Raw genomic sequence first — 23,807 nt, forward strand, 5'->3', positions numbered from 1 at the left:
AATCTAAGCAATTTGCACACGTAAACGTTTTAGCCAGAGGGTGGTGAATCTGTGGAATTTGTTGCCATAGGCGGCAGTGGAGGCCAGGTCATTGGGTGTATTTAAGGCAGAGATTGATAAGTATCTAAGTAGCCAAAGGTTATGGTGAGAAGGCGGGGGAGTGGGACTAAATGGGAGAATGGATCAGCTCATGATAGAATGGCGGAGCAGACTCGATGGGCCGAATGGCCCACTTCTGCTCCATTGTCTTATGGTCTACATATGATTCTTATGAGATGTGTGTATGGGTAAGTTCAGAAATGTAATCATTGAGAAATAAAATCATTTTAGTTTATTTTTTCTCAACATATTTTGCAAGTTTAGTCGCAAATATCATCTATCCCAGGAAACACTTCCCCTTTAGTTCTCAGTTGTGTTTTATTTACGCAAATATTTATTTATTCATTCATTCACACCCTATGCCAAAGTATTCCCTCCTGCAGTGAAAAAATGAGGGTAATTTAGGAAAAATAGTTTAGATCAATTGAACGATGGACTGAACAATGACAGAATTCAATCCTGAGTGTGAGGTAATGTACTTTGAAAGGTTTAATAAGCTGATATATAAACAATGAATGGTAAGGCCTTGGGATTTATTGAGGAACAGCAAGATCTTTCTGTCCAAGACCAAAGATCACTGAAGGTAGCTACACACGTCGATGAAGTGATAGATAACTATTTGAGACACTTTATTAGCCAAGACATTTAAGAGCAGGGATATTATTGTACCATTTTGTAAAAATTTTGGTTAGGCCACAGCTGGAATACATATTGCACAGGTGGTCTCCGGGAGGCTGAAGTATTTAGTATACTGATGGTCACCGCACTGTCGGAATATTTATTGTGCTGGTGGTCACTGCCTGGCTGGAGTATTTAATTTGCTAGTGGTCACCACACACCAGGTATATTTAGTGTGCTAGTGGTCATCGAGTGGACTGTGTATTTAGTGCACTCCTGGTCACCACACGACTGAAGTATTTAGTGCACTACTAGTCACTGGGCGGCTGGTGGTCACCACAGAGCTGGAAAGTTTAGTGTGCAGGTGGTCACAATGCCGCTGGAATATTTAGTACTCTGGTGATCACCGGTCAGCTGGAGTACTTATTACACTACTGGTCACTGGGCAGCTTGTGTATTTAGTGCCCTGGTGCTCATCACATGGCTGGAGTATTTAGTGTGTTGGTGGCCACCATATGGATAGGTGTATTTAGCGCGCTGGTGGTCACTGGGCGGCTGGAGTATTTGGTGTGATGGTGGTCAGTGGACGGTTAGAGTATGTGTGCGCTGGTGGTCTTCGGAAGGCTGAAGTATTTAGTACACTAATGATCACTGCACTGTCGGGATATTTATTGCTCTAGTGGTCACTGCACGACTGGAGTATTTAAAGCACAGGTGGTCACTGCATGGCTGGTGTATTTAGCGTGCTGGTGGTCACCGCACGGCCTGTGTATTTTGTGCGCTGTTGATCACCTTGCAGCTAGAGTATTTAGTGCGCCTGAGAACACCCGACGGATGGAGTCTTCCATGTGCTGGTGGTCATCGGTCGACTGGAGTATTTAGTGTGCTGTTGTCTTCAGGAGGCTGAAGTATTTAGTACACTGATGGTCACCGCACTGCTGGAATATTTAGTGCGCTAATGGTTACTGTATGGCTGGAGTATTTGGTGTAATGGTGGTCAACGGGTGACTGGAGAACTTTGCGCTGGTGGTCACCACATTGCTGGTATATTCAGTGCGCTGATGGTCACCACGCAGTTGGAGTTTTTTGTGCACTGGAGGTCACCGCACGGCTGGAGTATTTGGTGTGCAGTGGTCACCGGTCAGCTGGAGTATGTTGTCTTCGGGAGGCTGAAGTATTTAGTACACTGATGATCACTGCATTGCTGGAATCTTTAGTGCGCTAATGGTCACCGCACTGCTGGAGTATTTAGTGTGCTGGTGCTCACTGGGCAGCTGGAGTATTTAGTGCGCTGATAGTCACTATGCAGCTGGAACATTTAGTGCATTAGTGGTAGCTGGGAGGCTGGAGTACTTAGTGCGCTGGTGGTCACCACATAGCTGGAGTATTTAGTGTGATGGTGGTCACCGGGTGGCTGGAGTACTTTGCGCTGGTGGTCACCACATAGCTGGTGTATTTAGTGCACTGGTGGTCACCGTGTGGCAAATGTATTTAGTGTGTTGATGGTCACTACTTGGCTGGAGTATTTAGTGTGCTGGTGGTCACCACATCGCTAGTATATTCAGTACGCTGGTGGTCACCGGACGATTGGAGTATTTAGTGCACTGATGGTCACTGGGCGGCTGGAGTATTTAATTAGTGCACTGATGGTCATCACATGGATGGAATAGTTAGTGTGCTGATGATCACTGGACTGCTGGAGTATTTAGTGCGCTGGTGGTCACCACGACTGGAGTATTTAGTGCGCTGGTGGTCACCACGACTGGAGTATTTAGTGCGCTGGTGGTCAGCACGACTGGAGTATTTAGTGCGCTGGTGGTCAGCACGACTGGAGTATTTAGTGCACTGGTGGTCACCACGACTGGAGTATTTAGTGCACTGGTGGTCACCACGACTGGAGTATTTAGTGCGCTGGTGGTCAGCACGACTGGAGTATTTAGTGCGCTGGTGGTCAGCACGACTGGAGTATTTAGTGCGCTGGTGGTCAGCACGACTGGAGTATTTAGTGCACTGATGGTCAGCAGGACGAGTATTTAGTGCGCTGGTGGTCAGCACGGCTGGGGTATTTAGTGCGCTGGTGGTCAGCACGACTGGGGTATTTAGTGCGCTGGTGGTCACCACGACTGGAGTATTTAGTGCGCTGGTGGTCAGCACGACTGGAGTATTTAGTGCGCTGGTGGTCAGCACGACTGGGGTATTTAGTGCGCTGGTGGTCACCACGACTGGAGTATTTAGTGCGCTGGTGGTCAGCACGACTGGAGTATTTAGTGCGCTGGTGGTCACCACGACTGGAGTATTTAGTGCGCTGGTGGTCAGCACGACTGGAGTATTTAGTGCGCTGGTGGTCAGCACGACTGGAGTATTTAGTGCGCTGGTGGTCACCACGACTGGAGTATTTAGTGCGCTGGTGGTCAGCACGACTGGAGTATTTAGTGCGCTGGTGGTCAGCACGACTGGAGTATTTAGTGCGCTGGTGGTCAGCACGACTGGAGTATTTAGTGCGCTGGTGGTCAGCACGACTGGAGTATTTAGTGCGCTGGTGGTCAGCACGACTGGGGTATTTAGTGCGCTGGTGGTCAGCACGACTGGAGTATTTAGTGCGCTGGTGGTCACCACGACTGGAGTATTTAGTGCGCTGGTGGTCAGCACGACTGGAGTATTTAGTGCGCTGGTGGTCAGCACGACTGGAGTATTTAGTGCGCTGGTGGTCAGCAGGACGAGTATTTAGTGCGCTGGTGGTCACCACGACTGGAGTATTTAGTGCGCTGGTGGTCAGCACGACTGGAGTATTTAGTGCGCTGGTGGTCAGCACGACTGGAGTATTTAGTGCGCTGGTGGTCAGCACGACTGGAGTATTTAGTGCGCTGGTGGTCACCACGACTGGAGTATTTAGTGCGCTGGTGGTCAGCACGACTGGAGTATTTAGTGCGCTGGTGGTCACCACGACTGGAGTATTTAGTGCGCTGGTGGTCACCACGACTGGAGTATTTAGTGCGCTGGTGGTCAGCACGACTGGAGTATTTAGTGCGCTGGTGGTCAGCACGACTGGAGTATTTAGTGCGCTGGTGGTCAGCACGACTGGAGTATTTAGTGCGCTGGTGGTCAGCACGACTGGAGTATTTAGTGCGCTGGTGGTCAGCACGACTGGAGTATTTAGTGCGCTGGTGGTCAGCACGACTGGAGTATTTAGTGCGCTGGTGGTCAGCACGACTGGAGTATTTAGTGCGCTGGTGGTCAGCACGACTGGAGTATTTAGTGCGCTGGTGGTCAGCACGACTGGAGTATTTAGTGCGCTGGTGGTCACCACGACTGGAGTATTTAGTGCACTGATGGTCACCTCGACTGGAGTATTTAGTGCGCTGGTGGTCAGCACGACTGGAGTATTTAGTGCGCTGGTGGTCAGCACGACTGGAGTATTTAGTGCGCTGGTGGTCAGCACGACTGGAGTATTTAGTGCGCTGATGGTCACCACGACTGGAGTATTTAGTGCGCTGGTGGTCACCACGACTGGAGTATTTAGTGCGCTGGTGGTCAGCACGACTGGGGTATTTAGTGCGCTGGTGGTCAGCACGACTGGAGTATTTAGTGCGCTGGTGGTCAGCACGACTGGAGTATTTAGTGCACTGATGGTCACCTCGACTGGAGTATTTAGTGCGCTGGTGGTCAGCACGACTGGAGTATTTAGTGCACTGGTGGTCAGCACGACTGGAGTATTTAGTGCGCTGGTGGTCAGCACGACTGGAGTATTTAGTGCGCTGGTGGTCAGCACGACTGGAGTATTTAGTGCACTGGTGGTCACCACGACTGGAGTATTTAGTGCGCTGGTGGTCAGCACGACTGGAGTATTTAGTGCGCTGGTGGTCACCACGACTGGAGTATTTAGTGCGCTGGTGGTCACCACGACTGGAGTATTTAGTGCGCTGGTGGTCAGCACGACTGGAGTATTTAGTGCGCTGGTGGTCAGCACGACTGGAGTATTTAGTGCGCTGGTGGTCAGCACGACTGGAGTATTTAGTGCGCTGGTGGTCAGCACGACTGGAGTATTTAGTGCGCTGGTGGTCACCACGACTGGAGTATTTAGTGCGCTGGTGGTCAGCACGACTGGAGTATTTAGTGCGCTGGTGGTCAGCACGACTGGAGTATTTAGTGCGCTGGTGGTCAGCACGACTGGAGTATTTAGTGCGCTGGTGGTCAGCACGACTGGAGTATTTAGTGCGCTGGTGGTCAGCACGACTGGAGTATTTAGTGCGCTGGTGGTCAGCACGACTGGAGTATTTAGTGCGCTGGTGGTCAGCACGACTGGAGTATTTAGTGCGCTGGTGGTCAGCACGACTGGAGTATTTAGTGCACTGATGGTCACCACGACTGGAGTATTTAGTGCGCTGGTGGTCAGCACGACTGGAGTATTTAGTGCGCTGGTGGTCAGCACGACTGGAGTATTTAGTGCGCTGGTGGTCAGCACGACTGGGGTATTTAGTGCGCTGGTGGTCAGCACGACTGGGGTATTTAGTGCGCTGGTGGTCAGCACGACTGGGGTATTTAGTGCGCTGGTGGTCAGCACGACTGGAGTATTTAGTGCGCTGGTGGTCAGCACGACTGGAGTATTTAGTGCGCTGGTGGTCACCACGACTGGAGTATTTAGTGCGCTGGTGGTCACGACGACTGGAGTATTTAGTGCACTGATGGTCACCACGACTGGAGTATTTAGTGCACTGGTAGTCACCACGACTGGAGTATTTAGTGCGCTGGTGGTCAGCACGACTGGAGTATTTAGTGCACTGGTGGTCAGCACGACTGGAGTATTTAGTGCACTGATGGTCAGCACGACTGGAGTATTTAGTGCGCTGGTAGTCACCACGACTGGAGTATTTAGTGCGCTGGTGGTCACCACGACTGGAGTATTTAGTGCGCTGGTGGTCAGCACGACTGGAGTATTTAGTGCGCTGGTGGTCAGCACGACTGGAGTATTTAGTGCGCTGGTGGTCAGCACGACTGGAGTATTTAGTGCGCTGGTGGTCAGCACGACTGGAGTATTTAGTGCGCTGGTGGTCAGCACGACTGGAGTATTTAGTGCGCTGGTGGTCAGCACGACTGGGGTATTTAGTGCGCTGGTGGTCAGCACGACTGGGGTATTTAGTGCGCTGGTGGTCACCACGACTGGAGTATTTAGTGCGCTGGTGGTCACCACGACTGGAGTATTTAGTACGCTGGTGGTCACCACGACTGGAGTATTTAGTGCGCTGGTTGTCACCACGACTGGAGTATTTAGTGCACTGATGGTCACCACGACTGGAGTATTTAGTGCGCTGGTAGTCACCACGACTGGAGTATTTAGTGCGCTGGTGGTCACCACGACTGGAGTATTTAGTGCACTGGTGGTCAGCACGACTGGAGTATTTAGTGCACTGATGGTCAGCACGACTGGAGTATTTAGTGCACTGGTAGTCACCACGACTGGAGTATTTAGTGCGCTGGTGGTCACCACGACAGGGGTATTTAGTGCGCTGGTGGTCACCACGACTGGAGTATTTAGTGCGCTGGTGGTCACCACGACTGGAGTATTTAGTGCGCTGGTGGTCACCACGACTGGAGTATTTAGTGCGCTGGTGGTCACCACGACTGGAGTATTTAGTGCACTGATGGTCACCACGTGGCTGGAATAGTTAGTGTTCTGATGGTCACCGGACTGCTGGAGTATTTAGTGCGTTGTTAGTCACCGCACCATTGGAAGAATTTAGTACTCTGGTGATCATCACACTATGGGAAGGAGGTTGAACCATATTACTGATGACTTTGTTACTTTACATGCTTTAAGATCATTTGTTAATTTTATCCCTTGCACAACAGCAAAAGGTGGCCTGGTAGAATTTCTGTTCATAATCTCAGGCGCTCCAGTCTAGCCAATGTTCCCCTGAATCATTTTGCCCCTCTCTAGCTTAAATATCTTCCAGATCTCTACACAATATTTCCAAGTGCAGCCAAATCAATGTTTTTACAAATGTAACATGACGATCAAAAACTGTATACAGTGCATGAGCAAATGTGCCTTCTGCTGTTTTTACTGATGTGTCTACAGGTGTAGTTATTTTCAGGGAACCGTTTACCTATACCACTAAGTCTATCTGATCGACATTATCTTTTCAGGGCTCTGCCATAGTTTAACTTGGCAAAATCCGTCACTTTAAATGTATTAAATTCTATCTGTCATTCTCTTAGTGACTTTGCCAGTTAGCATAGATTCTGTTGTAACCGTAGACAACCTTCACTGTCCACTACATATGTACCCATCTTGAATGCATCCCCAGACAACTCATTGCAGTTACTCACTGCTATCTGTGTAAAGCTACCTCCCAGATCTGTAAAATGTCTTTCCTCTTATCTTGCACCTGTGTCCTCTCGTTTTGGATTCACCAAATCTGGGGGAAAAGACTATGAATGTCCTTCTTATCCATACCCTTCATGAATTTATATACTTCTTTGAGGTCACCTTGCGTTCTCCTATGCTTGAAGGTAGAAGGTTACAGCATAGCCAATCTGTCTCTATAACTCTAGTCCAATAAGTGCCCTGAAAAATTTCCAGTGTACTCTCCAGCTTAATGTCTTTCTAACAGCAGCTGAAACTATACAATACTTCAAGTAGATGTAGTGTATATGGATTTTAGCAAGGTATTTGATAAGGCACCCCATGCAAGGCTTATTGAGAAAGTAAGGAGGCATGGGATCCAAGGGGGCATTGCTTTGTAAATCCAGAACTGGCTTGCCCACAGAAGGCAAAGAGTGGTTGTAGATGGGTCATATTCTGCATGGAGGTTGGTGACCTCAGGGATTTGTTCTGGGACTTCGGAAGTCAAATCTGGATAAAGTCACTCAGAGACCATATAAGTACAAACTCTTTATTCAAAACACCAGGTGTTTACTCAGTTAGTCGCTCAAACAGGAACAGTCTATGACTGTTTCTGCCCGATCCACCAACTAATTAACAATTCCTCTCACAACAGAGATATATTCTTCCAGGTACCCCCCCCCCCCCCCACACACACACAAGACAGGCTGGAACCGAAGTTATCCCCTACATGACAGGTCCGAAAGGCAAATTACAAAATAGGCATAATGGCTCAAACATGAAACAGACCGGAGCTGTCCTATCTCTACGCATGACTACACAAGAAGATAAACATCCTAAAACCCTAGCTGGCTATCTTCAAGAAGAAATAGTGCTCTAACGTAATTCGCACATCTGTTGATCATCAATATTTCTTGCAGAAAAAAGTATGTTTAATTACTATGTTAACCTTTTACATACTTTATTAGGACCCCTGCTCTGTGATTTTTTTTAAATGACCTGGATGAGGAAATGGAGGGATGGGTTAGTAAATTTGCTGCTGATGACACGAAGGTTGGAGCTGTTGTGGATAGTGTGGAGGGCTGTCAGAGGTTACAGCAGGACATCGACAGGATGCAAAACTGGGCTGAGAAGTAGCAGATGGAGTTCAATCCAGATAAGTGTGAGGTGGTTCATTTTGGTAGGTCAAATATGATGGCAGAATGTAGTATTAATGGCAAGACTCTTGGCAGTTTGGAGGATCAGAGGGATCTTGGGGTCCGAGTCCATAGGACACTCAAAGCTGTTACACAGGTTGATTCTTTGGTTAAGAAGCCTACAGTGCATTAGCCTTCATCAATCATGAGATTTAAAAGCCGAGAGGTAACGTTGCAGCTATATAGGACCCTGGTCAAACCCCACTTGGAGTACTCTGCTCATTTCTGGTTCCTCACTACAGGAAGGACATGGAAACCATAGAAAGGGTGCAGAGGAGATTTACAAGGATGTTGCCTGGATTGGGGAGCATACCTTATGGGAATAGGTTGAGTGAACTTGGCCTTTTCTCCTTGGAGTGACGGAGGATGAGAGGTGACCTGGTAGAGGTGTGCAAGATAATGAGAGGCATTGATCGTGTGGATAGTCAGAGGCTTTTACCCAGAGCTGAAGTACCTGGCACGAGAGGGCATAGTTTTAAGGTACTTGGAAGTAGGTACAGAGGAGATGTCGGGGGCAGGTTTTTTACTCAGAGAGTGGTGAGTGTGTGGAATGGGCTGCCGACGGTGGAGGCGCAGATGATAGGGTCTTTTAAGAGGCTCCTGGATGGATACACGCAGCTTAAAAAAATAGGGCAATGGGTAAGCCTAGGTAGTTCTAAAGTAAGGACATGTTCGGCACAGCTTTGTGGGCCGAAGGGCCTGTGTTGTGCTGTAGTTTTTCTTGTTTCTAAGTGCAGCTTCATTAATGACTTGAATAACTGCATAATAATGTCATCACTCCTAATCGCAATGTCCTCACTGATGAAAGCCAGAGTGCTAAGTGCATTCTTCACCATTGTTTATTTGTGAAGCCGCTTTTAGCAAACATTGTACTAGTTTACTCCCAGACCCCTCTGTTCCTCAATACTCTTTGGTGCCCTGCCATTTCTACCTTCTACGTCCTACCTTAGTTTGAATGTCCAAATTACTTCACCTTACACTTAGCTAATTTGAAATTCATATTTTCTCTCTCTCACCCTTCCTCCTTAACTGTTCAAGATCTTATTGTAATCCATTGTAACCTGCTTCATCATCAGCAAGATTCCTAGTATCATCAGCAAGCTTATCATGCAATGTACATGGATGTCAAAATTATTTATAGAAGTAATGAATAACAGAGTTTCCATCACTGAACCCTGGGGCACCCCAATAGTCATATGCCTCTAGTTGGAAAACTAACCTTCAACCATCACCCTCTGCTTCCCATTACTTACTTTACTAGCTCCACCTGATTCCTATGTGACCTAGCCTACCAGATCAGCCTGCTATGTCAAAGGCCTTACTGCAGTCCATACAGACAACATCCCCTGCCTTATCTTCATCTATCCCCTAAGTTACCTCTTTGCAAAACACGCAAAAGATTCATCATACATGACCTCCCATGCACAAAGCCACAGTGATTATTCCTCATCAGGCCTACATGATCCAAATGATGGTAGATTTTATCCCTCAGAATTCCCTCCAGTAACTGCCCTACAATTGAAGTCAGGCTCACTGAGGTGTAGTATGACCCATTATGTCCTTGATACCCTAGAACAGCGGAACAGCATTAGTCACCCTCGAGGCTTATGGAATTTCACCAGTGGCTAAAAATGAAGCAAATAAGGCCCTCTGGGATTTCTTCCTTGGTTTCCTATAAGGTCCGGGAATGCACTTAATTGGGGATTTGCCCATCTTAATGTGCTCCAAGGCTGCAAATACATTCTTCCCCATGATATGCATATGTTCCAAGACCTCATCACTTGTAGCATGCAAAACACTTTCTTTGGTATCCATGATGTTCTCAGGAGGGAAATAGAAAAACAGTCATTAAAAATCTTGGCCATCTCCTGAGGGTGCACATATAGCCCTGATGGTCTTTAAGAGGACCTAATCTCACCTTGTACCCTTTTACTGTTTTATAACTGAATAACCTCTTGGGATTTTCATTGACATTGCCTGTCAAACCTATCTCATCCCTCCTGAGTTCCCTCTTAAGCTTGTTCTTAAACGTTATATATTCATCAGGGGATTCTTTTCTACCCAGCTGCCTAAGTATGATGCAAGTTTCCCTTTTCCTGAACAGAGCCTCGATATTTCAACACCTCTGTCTCATTTATTTCTGATAGCATTCCCATCTTTTTGCTTTACCCTTGGATGCAATTTCACTTTGTTTTGCTTTTTTCCACTTGAACACATGATTTTGGAGGTGCTGTTCTCTACCATCTTGTGCATGCAAGGGATCACCTGTTACTATTCTGGGAAGATCTGGAATGTTTTCTTCTGCACAGGCCAATTTTTGTCCCTTCAGTGAAAAATGATTAACTGGGCATTGCTGTTTGCAGGACCTTATTTTGCATTTTTTTAATATAGCAGTAGCTATAAAACTATTTCTTTTTATTGAAGGATGGTGTTAAATTTTCAAAATTCAAACAGAATATGCTGCAAACACATTTCAGGCAGAAATCATAGATCTGAATTGCCAAATGTTTCTCTCTACGCAAGTGCTGCCCAATCTGAATTTGTCTAGCATTTGGTTCTTTTTCCCATCTGCTGTCTTTTGATTTTTCATTTGTTGTTAAAGCCAAGGTTTTCTCCTTCAGCTGGTTATATTGGATTTGCTTAGTTATAGAATGTTTTAGGCTAATTTTTTTTAAATCATTTTTGTTATAGGATGGTGATTCTTCATTGAGAAATGCCTCCTTCCCTTTAAGGTCCCCACAGGCAGTGTGTTCTCCCGCGAACAGTGATGGGACCCCAAAAGGTACTTTTATAATGATGCACTTATGTATATTGTGTATAGAAAAATAGATATGTAACTAATTACAGAGAGAGATTAGCTGTATTTGTCACATGTAGATTGAAACATATAAGGAAATGCGTTGTTTGCATCAATGGACAACACAATTTCAGGATGTGCTGGAGGCAGCCTATAAGTGTTGCCTTGCTTCCTGCCTGGAGAATGTATGCCCGCAACATACTATTGTGGAAGGAACTGGAGCACAGAGTGGAAACCCACGTGGTTATGGGGAGAATGTAAAACTCCCTACAGACAGCGGTGGGAATTACACCCCTATGACTGTGCTACTGTGTTACCCTAATGTAGCAGCAATGTAATTGAGATGTGATCTGATATTAGCTTTGAAAATGATTATTTACTGATACATCTTTTCGTCCCTAAATTTTGATAATTATACTGATTGAATGTTTCATGTTTTTAGTCTGTAGTCTGGGTTTTTTATGCATAATGGTTATATTGCAAAATTTGTTCTCTCCCAATTCAAATATGTTAAATATGCTAAATTGTCAGGGGTACTGGGGGTGAAGTTGTCCACTTTTGATCTACAATGGTGAAATCTAAAGCTGAAGTGGAGCAATTTCCAGGAATGGCTGTTGGGAGGAGTACCAACAGTTTACCTATTGAAAATATAGTTTGTTGTGAAAATAGCACTCCTATCTTGCTATCTTTCTATTACTCCATGACTGTAAGCTTACCATTGAGGATCAGCATCTGTTAGTTGCTAGACAGTTCTGTATGACCTTATTTGATTTGTGGCTGTTAGGTTTGAGGTATAGCTATATAAAGAGGGTTCTTTGGTGGAAATTGTTTAATCAAGATGATAGATTTAACTGAATGAGTACATGTGTTTGATAGCTGAATGTCTTTATATTAGTTATACTTAAAACAAAATGCTGGATATTAGCAGATCAGACGGCATCTGTGAAAACAAGAATAGACTGGTTCAGCTTGTTTATATTTCAACAGAAGAGTTGGTCATCTTGAGACATTAATCTGTTTCTCTACTGGTGCTGCCTAATCTGAGAATTGGATGTTCAAGAATATAAAAGCAGGTTGTGTATTCTGTCAGTTTAAATTATCAGTAAAGATGTTTGTGGGTTAAACCTGTACCTGCTCAGCTGACTTTGTAATTTTGATATTATTCTTGCATCAAGCATGTACAATACTGAAGCTTATCTTTACACCTGGATGTTCAAAATGTCCTCTGAAATTCCTAGCTCTGGGTTGTAAGAATCTTGCAACCTGATTTCATGTATCTTGAGCCCTCATTCTTGATGTACTTCAACTCCAAATGAAAGCAGTACCTGTAGGCAACAGAGGATGTACAAACCTGACTTTCATTTAGCTTTCATGTTATCTATACTTTCATCAGCGTATGAGTACTAAGCTTATGATTCAATCCAAAACCTGGTAATGTCATTTTCACTTTGCTTACCAGAACTGGAGTGCTAAACTTAAATTTGTTATGAAGATTCTACGTCGTTTTTACAACTTTCCTTATGGGGTGTATTGTAGTGAGTATGTCAAGCCATGAGGGAAGAGGCAGTCTTATCAAATAATGAAGCCTATCTATAAACGAGGATGGTGCTTCCATTGTATTCCTTTTGCTTCTAAGATCATTATTAACAGTGCATTCTCTGAAGAATTGTGGTTACTAAATCTCAGGTTTTTGCAGAACTTTAAATGGCTACTTTCAGGTACTTGGTAATTGCTTCCATCTCATTGTGCATCAACCAGAAATGTACAGTGACACCTTAAGCTAAAATTGAAGTAGTAATGATTCCCACTAGAGCTTGAATTGTCTTTCTCTGATGGATGAGACCTTCTTGGTCCAAGAACAAATAAACTTATCTCTTAGTTCACCTTGAATATATTGGAAGTGTTTAGCAATATGCAAGTGAATTGCTTCCAAAGGAATTTGCCTATATTGTTGTCTTAATCTCGAGCAATCATTGACTTTCTGCCCAATGCTCTGAATAAGTTTTCCAAAATGTACTCTAGGAACACATGCAAGTTCATCAACCTGCCCTTGACTCATTTTTAAGTAATGAACTTTCATCACCTCAGACGTTGGGCTCTGGAATCAGCAAACACCCTGGCTCGCAGGAAATAAGATTTCGGCCATTGGAGATGAGCAAGTGAATCACTCTTGAATGTTATGTACCAGTTCACTGGAAGAAATTTTTCATCCTGTCTTTTTTCAGCACCGAACTTGCACAAGTATTGGTAACCTTTGACACTTAGCAAAGTGATCTTCGTGGGCTAAAGACAGTATTAGTTAGCCTTAGGGATACTTCCACCACGAGCAAAGCTGTAGCAGAATCATCAGGTTGCTCTTAGCAGCAAGTTTTTCCACTATAAAGTAGTTCCCTTTAATTTGTCAACCACATCTGATGCAGTCCTGTCAGCACCAGTTGTTTAATATTCCTTTGGTTTACACCAACATGTATTTAGCAAGCAGTTAGTTAATGAGGACTGAACAACTGGAGTAGAGGAGAAATGAAAGAGAAGAACATTAGTAAATCTAAGGAAAATCTTCCAGAGAATCAGTATACAGCACAGTGTATTAAAAATCTTAGTTGATCCTTATCTGAAAGCTTGTATATATATAAAACCTACTATCATCCAGTATTCAGATTGTATTTTTGTTGCAGCTGCATATTCTGAAAGGATGACATCTTTTCACTCTTGGTCTAGTCACAGTTACCTTCACTTGATTTTCTTTGTAGCTGTTTCAGTAATGCTACTGCTTTGCATGAGGTTATTGTAGGCTTATTTTCACTTAACAGATCTTGGTAAGGAGTTCATCGAGCAGGACATTGCAACTGGACGATCTTAGTTGGCCTCAGTCAGAAAGATCACAGTTCTTTCCCCAGAGTTCACAATCTGAAGTGCAGTTTGTGTGATTATTGTAGGAAGAGGGGATTATATGCAGACTTTGTCCTGGGTCAGCTGGTCAGACACAACACCCATGTTTGGATGAGGTTATTTTGATAAAATAACCTTTTTATTTTCCATGGTTATTGTCTTTGCCAGTCTGTGGCACACCATGACTTTGGTGTTTACTTGTTAATTATTAGTAATTAATCCTCCTTAGATTGTTAGCTGAGTTATGGAAATGTAACAGGGGTTATATATCAGTATATTTAAAACTAGGGGGTTGAAGAATTATACTTATAAAGCTATTTCGCACAAGTTAAAATGCTGTTTAGAAGTTTTATAGCCTGCAGTCCATGCGCTAGATTTGAACTCTACCTTTTTTGTGCTGACAGCATCCAGGCCGCCTCTGATCTTGCAGTCGCCGCCTCCTTACACCTCTCCCAGAGATGCCCCACCTGATATTCTGCTGGACTCCCCAGACAGGATGGGAAGCAAGAAGAAAAATAAAAAGGCTAAGCTCACCAAGGAGGATAAAGAACAGGCAGATAAGACTGCTATGTATGACATTGTCAGCTCTCCATCTAAAGACTGTACAAAGCTTACTCTGAGGCTGACTCGAGTTCGAGATCAGCAGGATGATATGCTCCTAAACATGGACAGCAGTACAGAGAATGAGGCAGAAATGAACAGTATGCAATTCCCAGAACAGACTGCAAAGCAGCCAGGGACTCCTAATGATATCCATGGCTCAGTGAACGTTTCTGGGCAGTGTGTACCACAACAGGAGCAGGCCTTTCTTCAAGCACAGCAGGTCCCTGTCTTACAACAGAACACTGCAGTTGGAACAGTGAAAACAACACAGTCACAGTTGCAGCCACTGCAGCAACCATCACAACAGCAGACTATGACACCATACGATGAGGTAGAATTGGATGCTTTAGCAGAGATTGAACGGATAGAGCGAGAGTCTGCAATGGAGAGAGAGAGATTTTCCAAGGAGGTACAGGATAAAGGTGAGATTTTAATGTGTTCAAGAGAATCTTGTGGTTTTTTTTTTAAAAAAAAGGAAAAATGAGGTATCAAGTTACTCTTCCCTTTAGCCTTCCCTGTTCTTCCCTTTCCACCCCAAAGGAAAGTTCAGCTCACCAGTGATGGCAGAGACTGGCAAGGAGCTTGTTGTCAGTGCTGTTGTATCTTGCAGCTAGGAGGTCCTGTTTGTACTTTTGTGAAGGGCTGCTGCTGTTGGTGAGTTTTGGAATACTTTTGAAGGTCCTACCAGAGTCCGGTCTCTTTACATTGGTTTGACGATGTAATCGCAATTCAGAAATGTAGAACTTGGACTAAATACTTGCACTGTACTTTTACTGAATTGTTTTGTCAGGTTTAAGTAGATTCCTTTTGTTTTTAGTTAGCTGCTTTTTGGAAAAGACTGAAATGAATGCTGTGCAACATTGAACCTGGTCCTTTATTTTCATCTCTTCGTTGTAGAACAGTGACACTTTTTTATTCCATAGATGTTTAGAGAATACATCCAGATGTTAGTTACCAAACAGTAAACTTAGTTAATGTATTATGATGCAGCATAAAATTTAAACCAATGCCTTGGCTTGCCCCTCCAGACTAACAGTGTATGGCATACTAGACAGCAAGAATCATAACAATCTTTATTTCAGCAGAAATGGGTGCCAATTTCCAAAGGTGCACAGTGCCCATTACATGAGACTTTAAGTTAGATTTGACAGACTCAGGGCATGAGAAGTGCTGGAATTGTTCTTGGTGCTGCCCCATACCATTTTCTCGTGACCACGAAAGCTGTGATACTTCTACATGCACAAATTGCTAATACTGTAAAGTTATTCAAAACTGTTGTGTGCTATTCTTCACGAGCAAGCACTCTTGTAATGTATGGTAGTTGTTTGCATCTTCATTCTTGGGTTACTTAGGAAGTGTGCATTGTATCTATGCACTCAAGATTACAGGGATTTGACCTTCTTGGTCATTTGCTCCATGTGAATAAATGTAACTATTAATGCCACATCCAGCAGAAGTTCTTGGATGAATCAAATGAATTTATCGCATGTACAACGAAACATACATTGAAAAGTGTCGTTTGTGTTAACGACCAACAAACCCAAGGATGTGCTGGGGGCAGCTCGCAAGTGTTACCACAATCCATTGTCAACAGAGCATATCCACAGTGTTTAACAGAACAACACAAGCAGCAACAATAACAGCAGAAGAACAAAAGAAGACAGCAAAATAAGCTCTTTTCTTCTCACCCACCCACCCACCCACTTACATGTACTTCTGGTCTTTCTCGTCTCTGGAATGTGAATTTATGTAATTGTCTTTTATTTGTATAAGGTGAATGATTTGTGAATGGTAAATTAGCTGTGACTTTAAGCTAATTTTTGATCTATGCTGGTACAGTTTGCTTATGAAAGTAGCTCTACCTGCCTGTTGCAAGGTCTTGCAGTAAACAGCAGCTCTGAAATGCCTAATTCTGAATCTGCACGTGGCATTGTGCAGTGTAAAACATTGCTGTTCTGCCATTGATTCTGCTGGATAATTCATTCGTTTGAAATTTGAACTTTTCACCTGAAGAATTGGTGCTCAACAAAATTGGTGTTTTGTTTCCCCGAAGGATGTAACTAGTAGAACAGATAACGGAAAACCAATGGATAAAAGTTGGTCGTGGAGTTATATAGCTGTTTGGTCAAACTGGCGCATACTGTCTGAGATGCCCATCTAAGTTAGTCCCATTTGCTTATGTTTGACCCATTTTCTTTTCCTATCCATGTATCTGTCCAAATATCTGTTAAATGTGGTTACTGTACTTGACTCAGTCAGCTCCTAGACAGCTCATTCCATATACTGACCACCCTCTGTGGGGAATGTTGCCCCTGAGATTCCTGTTAAATCATCTTTCTCCTTGACCCCATCCCCTAAGATAAATGTATGTCCCATAGTTCTTGATTCCTTCACCCTACCAGCATGCAAAATTATACATCTGGGATTGGAGATAATAGATAGATAGATAGATACTTTATTCATCCCCATGGGGAAATTCAACTTTTTTTCCAATGTCCCATACACTTGTTGTAGCAAAACTAATTACATACAATACTTAACTCAGTAAAAAATATGATATGCATCTAAATCACTATCTCAAAAAGCATTAATATATTGCCATGATTGACAGACATGAAATAAAACAAATAGAGATAGAGCTGAGGAGTGAGTGAGCCAATGTGAGAATAACCATGGTTTCAAATTAGACTCTGTGCAGGATTGGGGAAAGGGCAACGGTGTTTTCTGGTCCAGAAAATTGAGACCAGATGGAAGCCAAGGCAAGTTGACTAATTGGATCCAAAATTGGCAAGGTGATGTGAGGTGATGGGTGAAAAGATGCTTTTTTGATCGCAAGTCTGAGTAGTTTTGCAATTCAGGTTTGCTGCTGGAACCTTCACTGTTTGTGACTTTCATGTTCTTGGATGTGAACGTAGGTGATATGTCTAGTAGGTTTGCAGAATATACAAAAGTTGGATCAAATGTATTTAATGCTGACACATGTGAGGTCATACATTTTGGGAGGTCAGTTTTGAATAGAACAAATACAGTATATGGTAGGGGATTAAGTAATGTTGACTTATAGACACTTTTAATATCTAAAATATCCTGACACAGAAGCTGATAATGGAATCAGATTCAATTGAGTTTCCTAGATAGTGGGCAGGTTTTACTCGCTGCAGTACTCAATGCCACTGACTTGCTACTGTGGCCACATTATGTATGTGACTAGTTTAGTTTTTGGTCAGTGGGAACCCACTGAATATTGATAGTGGGGGATTCAGTGGTGCATTGAATGGTAGGGGGTATTGGCTAGATTTTTCCCTTGGTGGATATCATCATTGCTTGGCAAGTATGGTACAAATATTACTTGTCACCTATCATTCCAGGTCTGGATATTGTCCAGATATTGCTCTATTCTAAGTATTGTGCAATAATCCCAACATCAACTTCTGACCTTAACAATGAAAGGAAGTCATTGATAAAGATGGTTGAAGCTTGGACACTACCCAGAGGAACTGTTGCAGAGATGTCCTCTGGCTGAGATAATTGACCTCTAATCAGCAAGACCATTTTCCTTAGTGCCAGGTATAATTCCAACCAGCAGAGGGTTTTTGCTCTAATTCCCATTGGCTCTACTTTATCGTGGGCAACTTATACTGGAACCATTTGGCCAAAGGTATGGCAAATTGTGGGGCGCATGTCTTCGGTATGATTGCTGGAATGTTGTTTGGGTCTGTAGCCTTGACTGAATCCCATGCCTTTGGTAGATTCTTGATATCAGGTAGATTAAAATGAATTGGCATTATGTTAGGGACCACTGGTACCACTTAGCACTTCTGAAGAGTCTTGTAAATGCTTCAGCTTCCTCTTTTGCACAGATGTGCAGAGCTCCCCATCACTGAAAATAGGAATATTTGTTGGAGTCTCCGGTGACTTTATTCCCTGGCCATTCATGACTGTAGAGCTTAAAGGTGATCTACCGGTTCACTGATGCATACTGCTTATGTTGAATGCAAGTGGTTCTGTCTTGTAGCTTCACCAGGTTGATTTTGTGTTCTGAGGTTTACCTGGTGCCGCTCCTGATATGCTCTTCTGTGTTCTTCACTGTGCAAAATGGATCCCCTGGCTTGATGGTGATGGTAGAGCAGGGGATATGCTGGCACAGACTATGATTCAGTACCGTTCTGCTGCTGAATGCCCATAGCATTTCATGGATGTATAATCCTGAGCAACAAGATCTGTTCAGTCTGTCCTGTTTAACACGGCAGTAGTAACTTGCAATATGATGAAGTATACTTCCAATATGAAGATGAGATTTCTTCTCCACAAGGGCTATGCCGACTGCTGTTGTCATGGAAAGATGCAACTGCAACAGGTAGATCAAGTAGGCTTTTCTCTCTTGATTCCCTCACCCCTGCTGCAGACTGAATCGAGCAGCCTGGTCAGCGGTGCTAGTGAGCCACTTTTGGTGTGTTCATTAAAGCCTCATCCATGGTATATTACAAGACCATAAGACATTGGAGCAGAATTAGGCCATTTGGCACATTGAGTCTGCTCCACCATTTTATTATGACCGATCCATTTACCCCTCAACCCCATTCTCATGCCTTCCCACCGTAACCTTTAGAACCTATCAACCTCCGAATTAAGTACACCCAATGACCTGGCCTCCACAGTTGCTTATGGCAATGAATTCCACAGATTCACTACCCTCTGACTAATGAAATTTCTTCTCATGTCTGTTCTAAATGTGTGTCTTTCTTTTCATCCAGTCCTAGATTCCCCCATTATAGGAAACATCTACTCTATCTAGGTGTTTCAACATGCAATAAGTTTCAATGAGATTGGCCCTTATTCTTTTAAATTCTAGAGAGTACAGGCCCAGAGCCATCAAACACTCCACATATGATAAGCCTTTCATTTCTGGAATCATTTTCATGAACCTCTTTTCAACCGTCTCCAATGTCATCACATCCTTCATAGAACATAGAAATCTGTAGTACATTACAGGGCCTTCGGCCCAGAATGCTGTGCCGACCATATAACCTACTCCAGAAACTGCCTAGAATTTCCCTAGCACATATCCCTCTATTTTTCTAAGCTCCAAGTACCTAAATAAGAGGCTCTTAAAAGACCCTATTGTATCCAACTCCACTGCTGCCACTGGCAGTGCATTCCATGCTCTGTGTGGAAAAACTCACCCTGACATCCCCTCAGTACATATTTCCAAGCACCTTAAAACTATGACCCCTTGTGTTAGCCATTTCATCCCTGGGAAAAGGCCTCTGGATAACAACACAATCAAGGCCTCAGCCTCCGTCGCTCCAAGGAGAAAAGGCCTAGTTCACCCAACCTATTCCCATAAGGCATGCTCTCCAATCCAGGCAACATCCTTGTAAATCTCCTCTGCATTCTATAGCATACACATCTTTTCCTGTAGTGAGGTGACCAGAACTGAGCACAGTATTCCAAGTGGGGTCTGACCAATGTCTTGTATAGCTGGAACATTACCTCAGGGCTCTTGAACTCAATCCCATGGTTGAAGAATGCCAACACACTATATACCTTCCTAACAACACTGTCAACCTGCGCAGCAGCCTTGAGTGTCCTATCAACATGGACCCCAAGATTTCTCTGATCCTTCACACTGCCAAGAGTCTTACCATTAATATTCTGTCTTCAAATTTGACATACCAAAATGAACTACTTCACACTTAGCTGGGTTGAACTCCATCAGCCACTCCTCAGTCCAGTTCTGCATCCTATCAATTTCCCTCTGTAACTTCTGACAACCCTCCAGACCATCCACAACACCACCAACCTTTGTGTCATCAGCAAACTTACTTAATCTACCCTTCTACTTCTTCATGCAGCTCATTATAAAAATCATGAAGAGGAGTTTCCCAGAACAGATCCCTGCCGAACACCATTGGTTACCACCCTCCATGCAGAATTCCCTTTCTTGAACAAGGGAACAACATCTGCAACCCTCCAATCCTCTGGTACTTCTCCCGTCCCTATTGATGACACACAGGTCATTGCAAGAGGCTCAGCAGTCTCCTCCCTCACTTCCCTGGGGTATATCTCAGCTGGTCCCAGTGACATATCATACGTAATGCTTTCCAAAAGCTCCAGCACATCCTCTTTCTTAATGTCTATATGCTCAAGCGTTTCAGTCTGCTGTAAGTCATTCCCACAATTTCCAAGATCCTTTTCACTGGTGAATACTCAAGCAAAGTATTCATTAAGTACCTCTGCTACCTCCTCCGACTCCATGCGCACATTTCCACTATCCACCTGATTGGTCCTATTCTCACAATGCTCATCCTATTGCTCTTCACATATAGAATGCCTTGGGATTTTCCTTAATCCTGTTCACCAAGGCCCTCTCATAGCCCCTTCTGTTTCTCCTAATTCCATTCTTAAGCTCCTTCCTAGCAACCTTGTAATTTTCTTGAACTTTAACAGTACCTAGTTTCATGAACCTTTTGTAAGCTTTTCTTTTTAACTAGTTTTTCTACATGCTTTGTGCATCATGCCATCCTTTCCCTGCCTCAAATGAACATTCCTATGCAGAGCTCCATGCAAATGTTCCCTGAACGCTGCTGTGCATTTCCCTGAAAACATCTGCTCCCAAGTTCCCGCCTACTAGCATCACAATTCCCCCTACCCCAATTAAATGTTTTCCCTCCAAAATGCTTTCCCACCAAGTGATCTGACACCTGACCAGGTTCATTTCCCAATACTCGATCGAGTACAGCCTCTCCTCTAATTACCTTATCTACATATTGCATCAGGAAACCTTGCTGAACACACCTAACAAACTCCACCCCATGTGCTAAGGAGATGCCAGTCTATATTAGGAAAATTAACATCTCCTATCACAACTACCCTATTATTATTACACCATTCCTGAATTTGCCTCCCTAGCTGCTCCTCGATATCCTTGTTATTATAGGGAGGTCTATTAAAACACACCCAGCAGAGTTATTGCCCTTTCCAGTTTTTGACTTCCACCCATACTGACTCAGTAGACCATCCCTCCATGACTTACTCCTTTTCTGCAGCCATGACACTATCCCTAATTAGCAATGCCACATCTCCACCTTTTTTGACTCCCTCTCTTTTCTGTTTGAAACATCTAAAGCTTGGCACACTCAGCAGCCATTCCTGTTCCTGAGACACCCAAGTCTCTGCATGGCTAGAACGTCACAATTCCACGTATTGATCCAAGCTCTTAAGTTCATCCACCTTGTTAATGATGCTCCTTGCATTTAAATAGACACATCTCAAACCATCAGGCTGAGTGCATCTTTGCTTTCACATCTGCCTATCATATAACCATATAACAATTACAGCACAGAAACAGGCCACCTCGGCCCTTCTAGTCCATGCCGAACGCTTACTCTCACCTAGTCCCATTGGCCCGCACTCAGCCCATAACCCTCCATTCCTTTCCTGTCCATATACCTATCCTTCCTCACAAACTTGCTACAAATTATCTCTACTTGTGCTCCAACTTCCCCACCCTCTGCCTCTTCACTTCAGTTCCCACCCCCCTGCAAATCTAGTTTAAACCCTCTCTAATAGTATTAGCAAACCTCCCCGCCAGGATATTGGTCCCCCTCGGATTCAAGTGCAACCCGTCCTTTTTGTCTAGGTCATACCTACCCCAGAAGAGGTCCCAATGGTCCAAAAATCTCATCTCTGCCCCCGCTTCAATCCTTCAGCCACACATTTATCCTCCACCTCATTCTGTTCCTATACTTACTGTCATATGGCACAAGCAGCAATCCTGTGATTACTACCTTTGAGGTCCTGCTCCTCAGCTTCTTTCCTAACTCCCTGTATTCTGCTTTCAGGGCCTCCACCCTTTTTTTTGTCTCTGTCATTGGTACAACCTCTGGCTGCTCACCCTCCCATTTCAGGATATTGTGGATGTGCTTGGAAGCAAACGATCACCTTTGTTTCTTTTTCGCACCCACAGAGTCACCTATCTATCCCCCTAACTATAGCATTCCCTATAACTGCTGCCATCCTCTTCTGTTCCACAGGGCCATACTTAGTGCCACAGGCAAGCCACTGTTGCTTCCCCCAGTTAGTCCCCTTCCAACAGCACTCAAAATGGAGTATTTATTGTTAAGGGAGACAGCCACAGGGATGCTCTCCACTACCTGACGCTCTCCCTTCCCTCTCTTAATGGTCACCCACTTATCTGTCTCCTGTGGCTCCAGGGTGACTACCTGCCTGTAGCTCCTATATATCACCTCCTCGCTCGATGCACCTGGCACAGATGTGGCCATCAGGGAGGCTATAAGTCTCCCGGACATCCCACATTTGACACCCAGAACAGAAAACTGGCCTTGCAGTCATACCTACTAATCTTTTGATGGTGGGGGGTGGGGGAGTAACCTGCTTCACCAAAGACGAAGACCTACTAGTCTTCGTCTTTGAGCCAAAGACCTACTACTCTGACTTGCACTATTTCTAAGACCGCTCCACTAGGCAATGTCTCTCTGTTATTTAGCAGCTTTCACAGCGTCCTTCCTTCAGTAAGGGACCTGAATCTGCTCAATATTCCAAATGAGGCCTCGCCAGTGCCTTGTAAAGCCTTAGCATTGCATCCTTGTTTTTAAATTGTTGTTTTCTTGAAATGAATGCTAACATTGCATTTTCCTTCCTCACCATCAACTCAAACTGCAAGGAAATACCATGTTCCAAATGTATCTAACCAGAGTTTTATAGAGCTGCAACATAACCTTGCTCTATTGAAGTCAATCCTCCAATTAATGAAGGCCAACGTATATTCCTCCTTAATTAACCTATCTACTTACGCTGTAACTTTGAGGGGCTTGTGGACATGGATCCCAAGCTCCCTCTGTTCCTCCTCATTGCTAAGAATCTTGCCATTAGCCCTGTATTCTGCCTTCAAGATTGACCTTCTGAAATGAATCACTTCACACTTTTCCAGGTTGAACTCCATCTGCTACTTAGTCTAGCCCTGCATCCTGTCAATATTCCTTTGCAACCTACAGCAACTCTCCATACTATCCACAACTTCACCAACCTTCATGTCATCTGCAAATCTACTAACTCACCCTTTCACTTCCTCATCAATGTCATTTATAAATAAATCGCAAGGAGCAAGGGCTCTCAGAACACATCCTGTTAAATACCACTGGTCACTGAGCTCCAGATAGAGTACTCTCCATCTACCACCATCCTCTGCCTCTGTGGCCAAGCCAATTCTGAATCCGTGCAGCCAAGTTTTCCTGGCTGC

At 44.1% G+C, this 23,807-nt stretch overlaps 1 protein-coding gene across 7 annotated transcripts in view; it reads left to right on the forward strand.

Annotated features, from left to right (window-relative positions):
* LOC140728834 (nipped-B-like protein) overlaps nucleotides 1–23,807 on the forward strand; it is a 499,555-nt gene that overhangs the window by 172,858 nt on the left and 302,890 nt on the right. For 5 of the 7 annotated variants that reach the window (XM_073047823.1, XM_073047821.1, XM_073047824.1 and 2 more), the window contains 2 exons: nucleotides 10,948–11,038; nucleotides 14,347–14,967. In XM_073047823.1, coding sequence (XP_072903924.1) covers nucleotides 10,948–11,038; nucleotides 14,347–14,967 — 712 coding nt within the window. The remainder of the gene's footprint in view (nucleotides 1–10,947; nucleotides 11,039–14,346; nucleotides 14,968–23,807) is intronic. The other 2 variants (XM_073047826.1, XM_073047829.1) reach the window with 1 other exon arrangement.

Source organism: Hemitrygon akajei, chromosome 6 (assembly GCF_048418815.1).
Source record: "Hemitrygon akajei chromosome 6, sHemAka1.3, whole genome shotgun sequence".
Lineage (NCBI taxonomy): Eukaryota > Metazoa > Chordata > Chondrichthyes > Myliobatiformes > Dasyatidae > Hemitrygon > Hemitrygon akajei.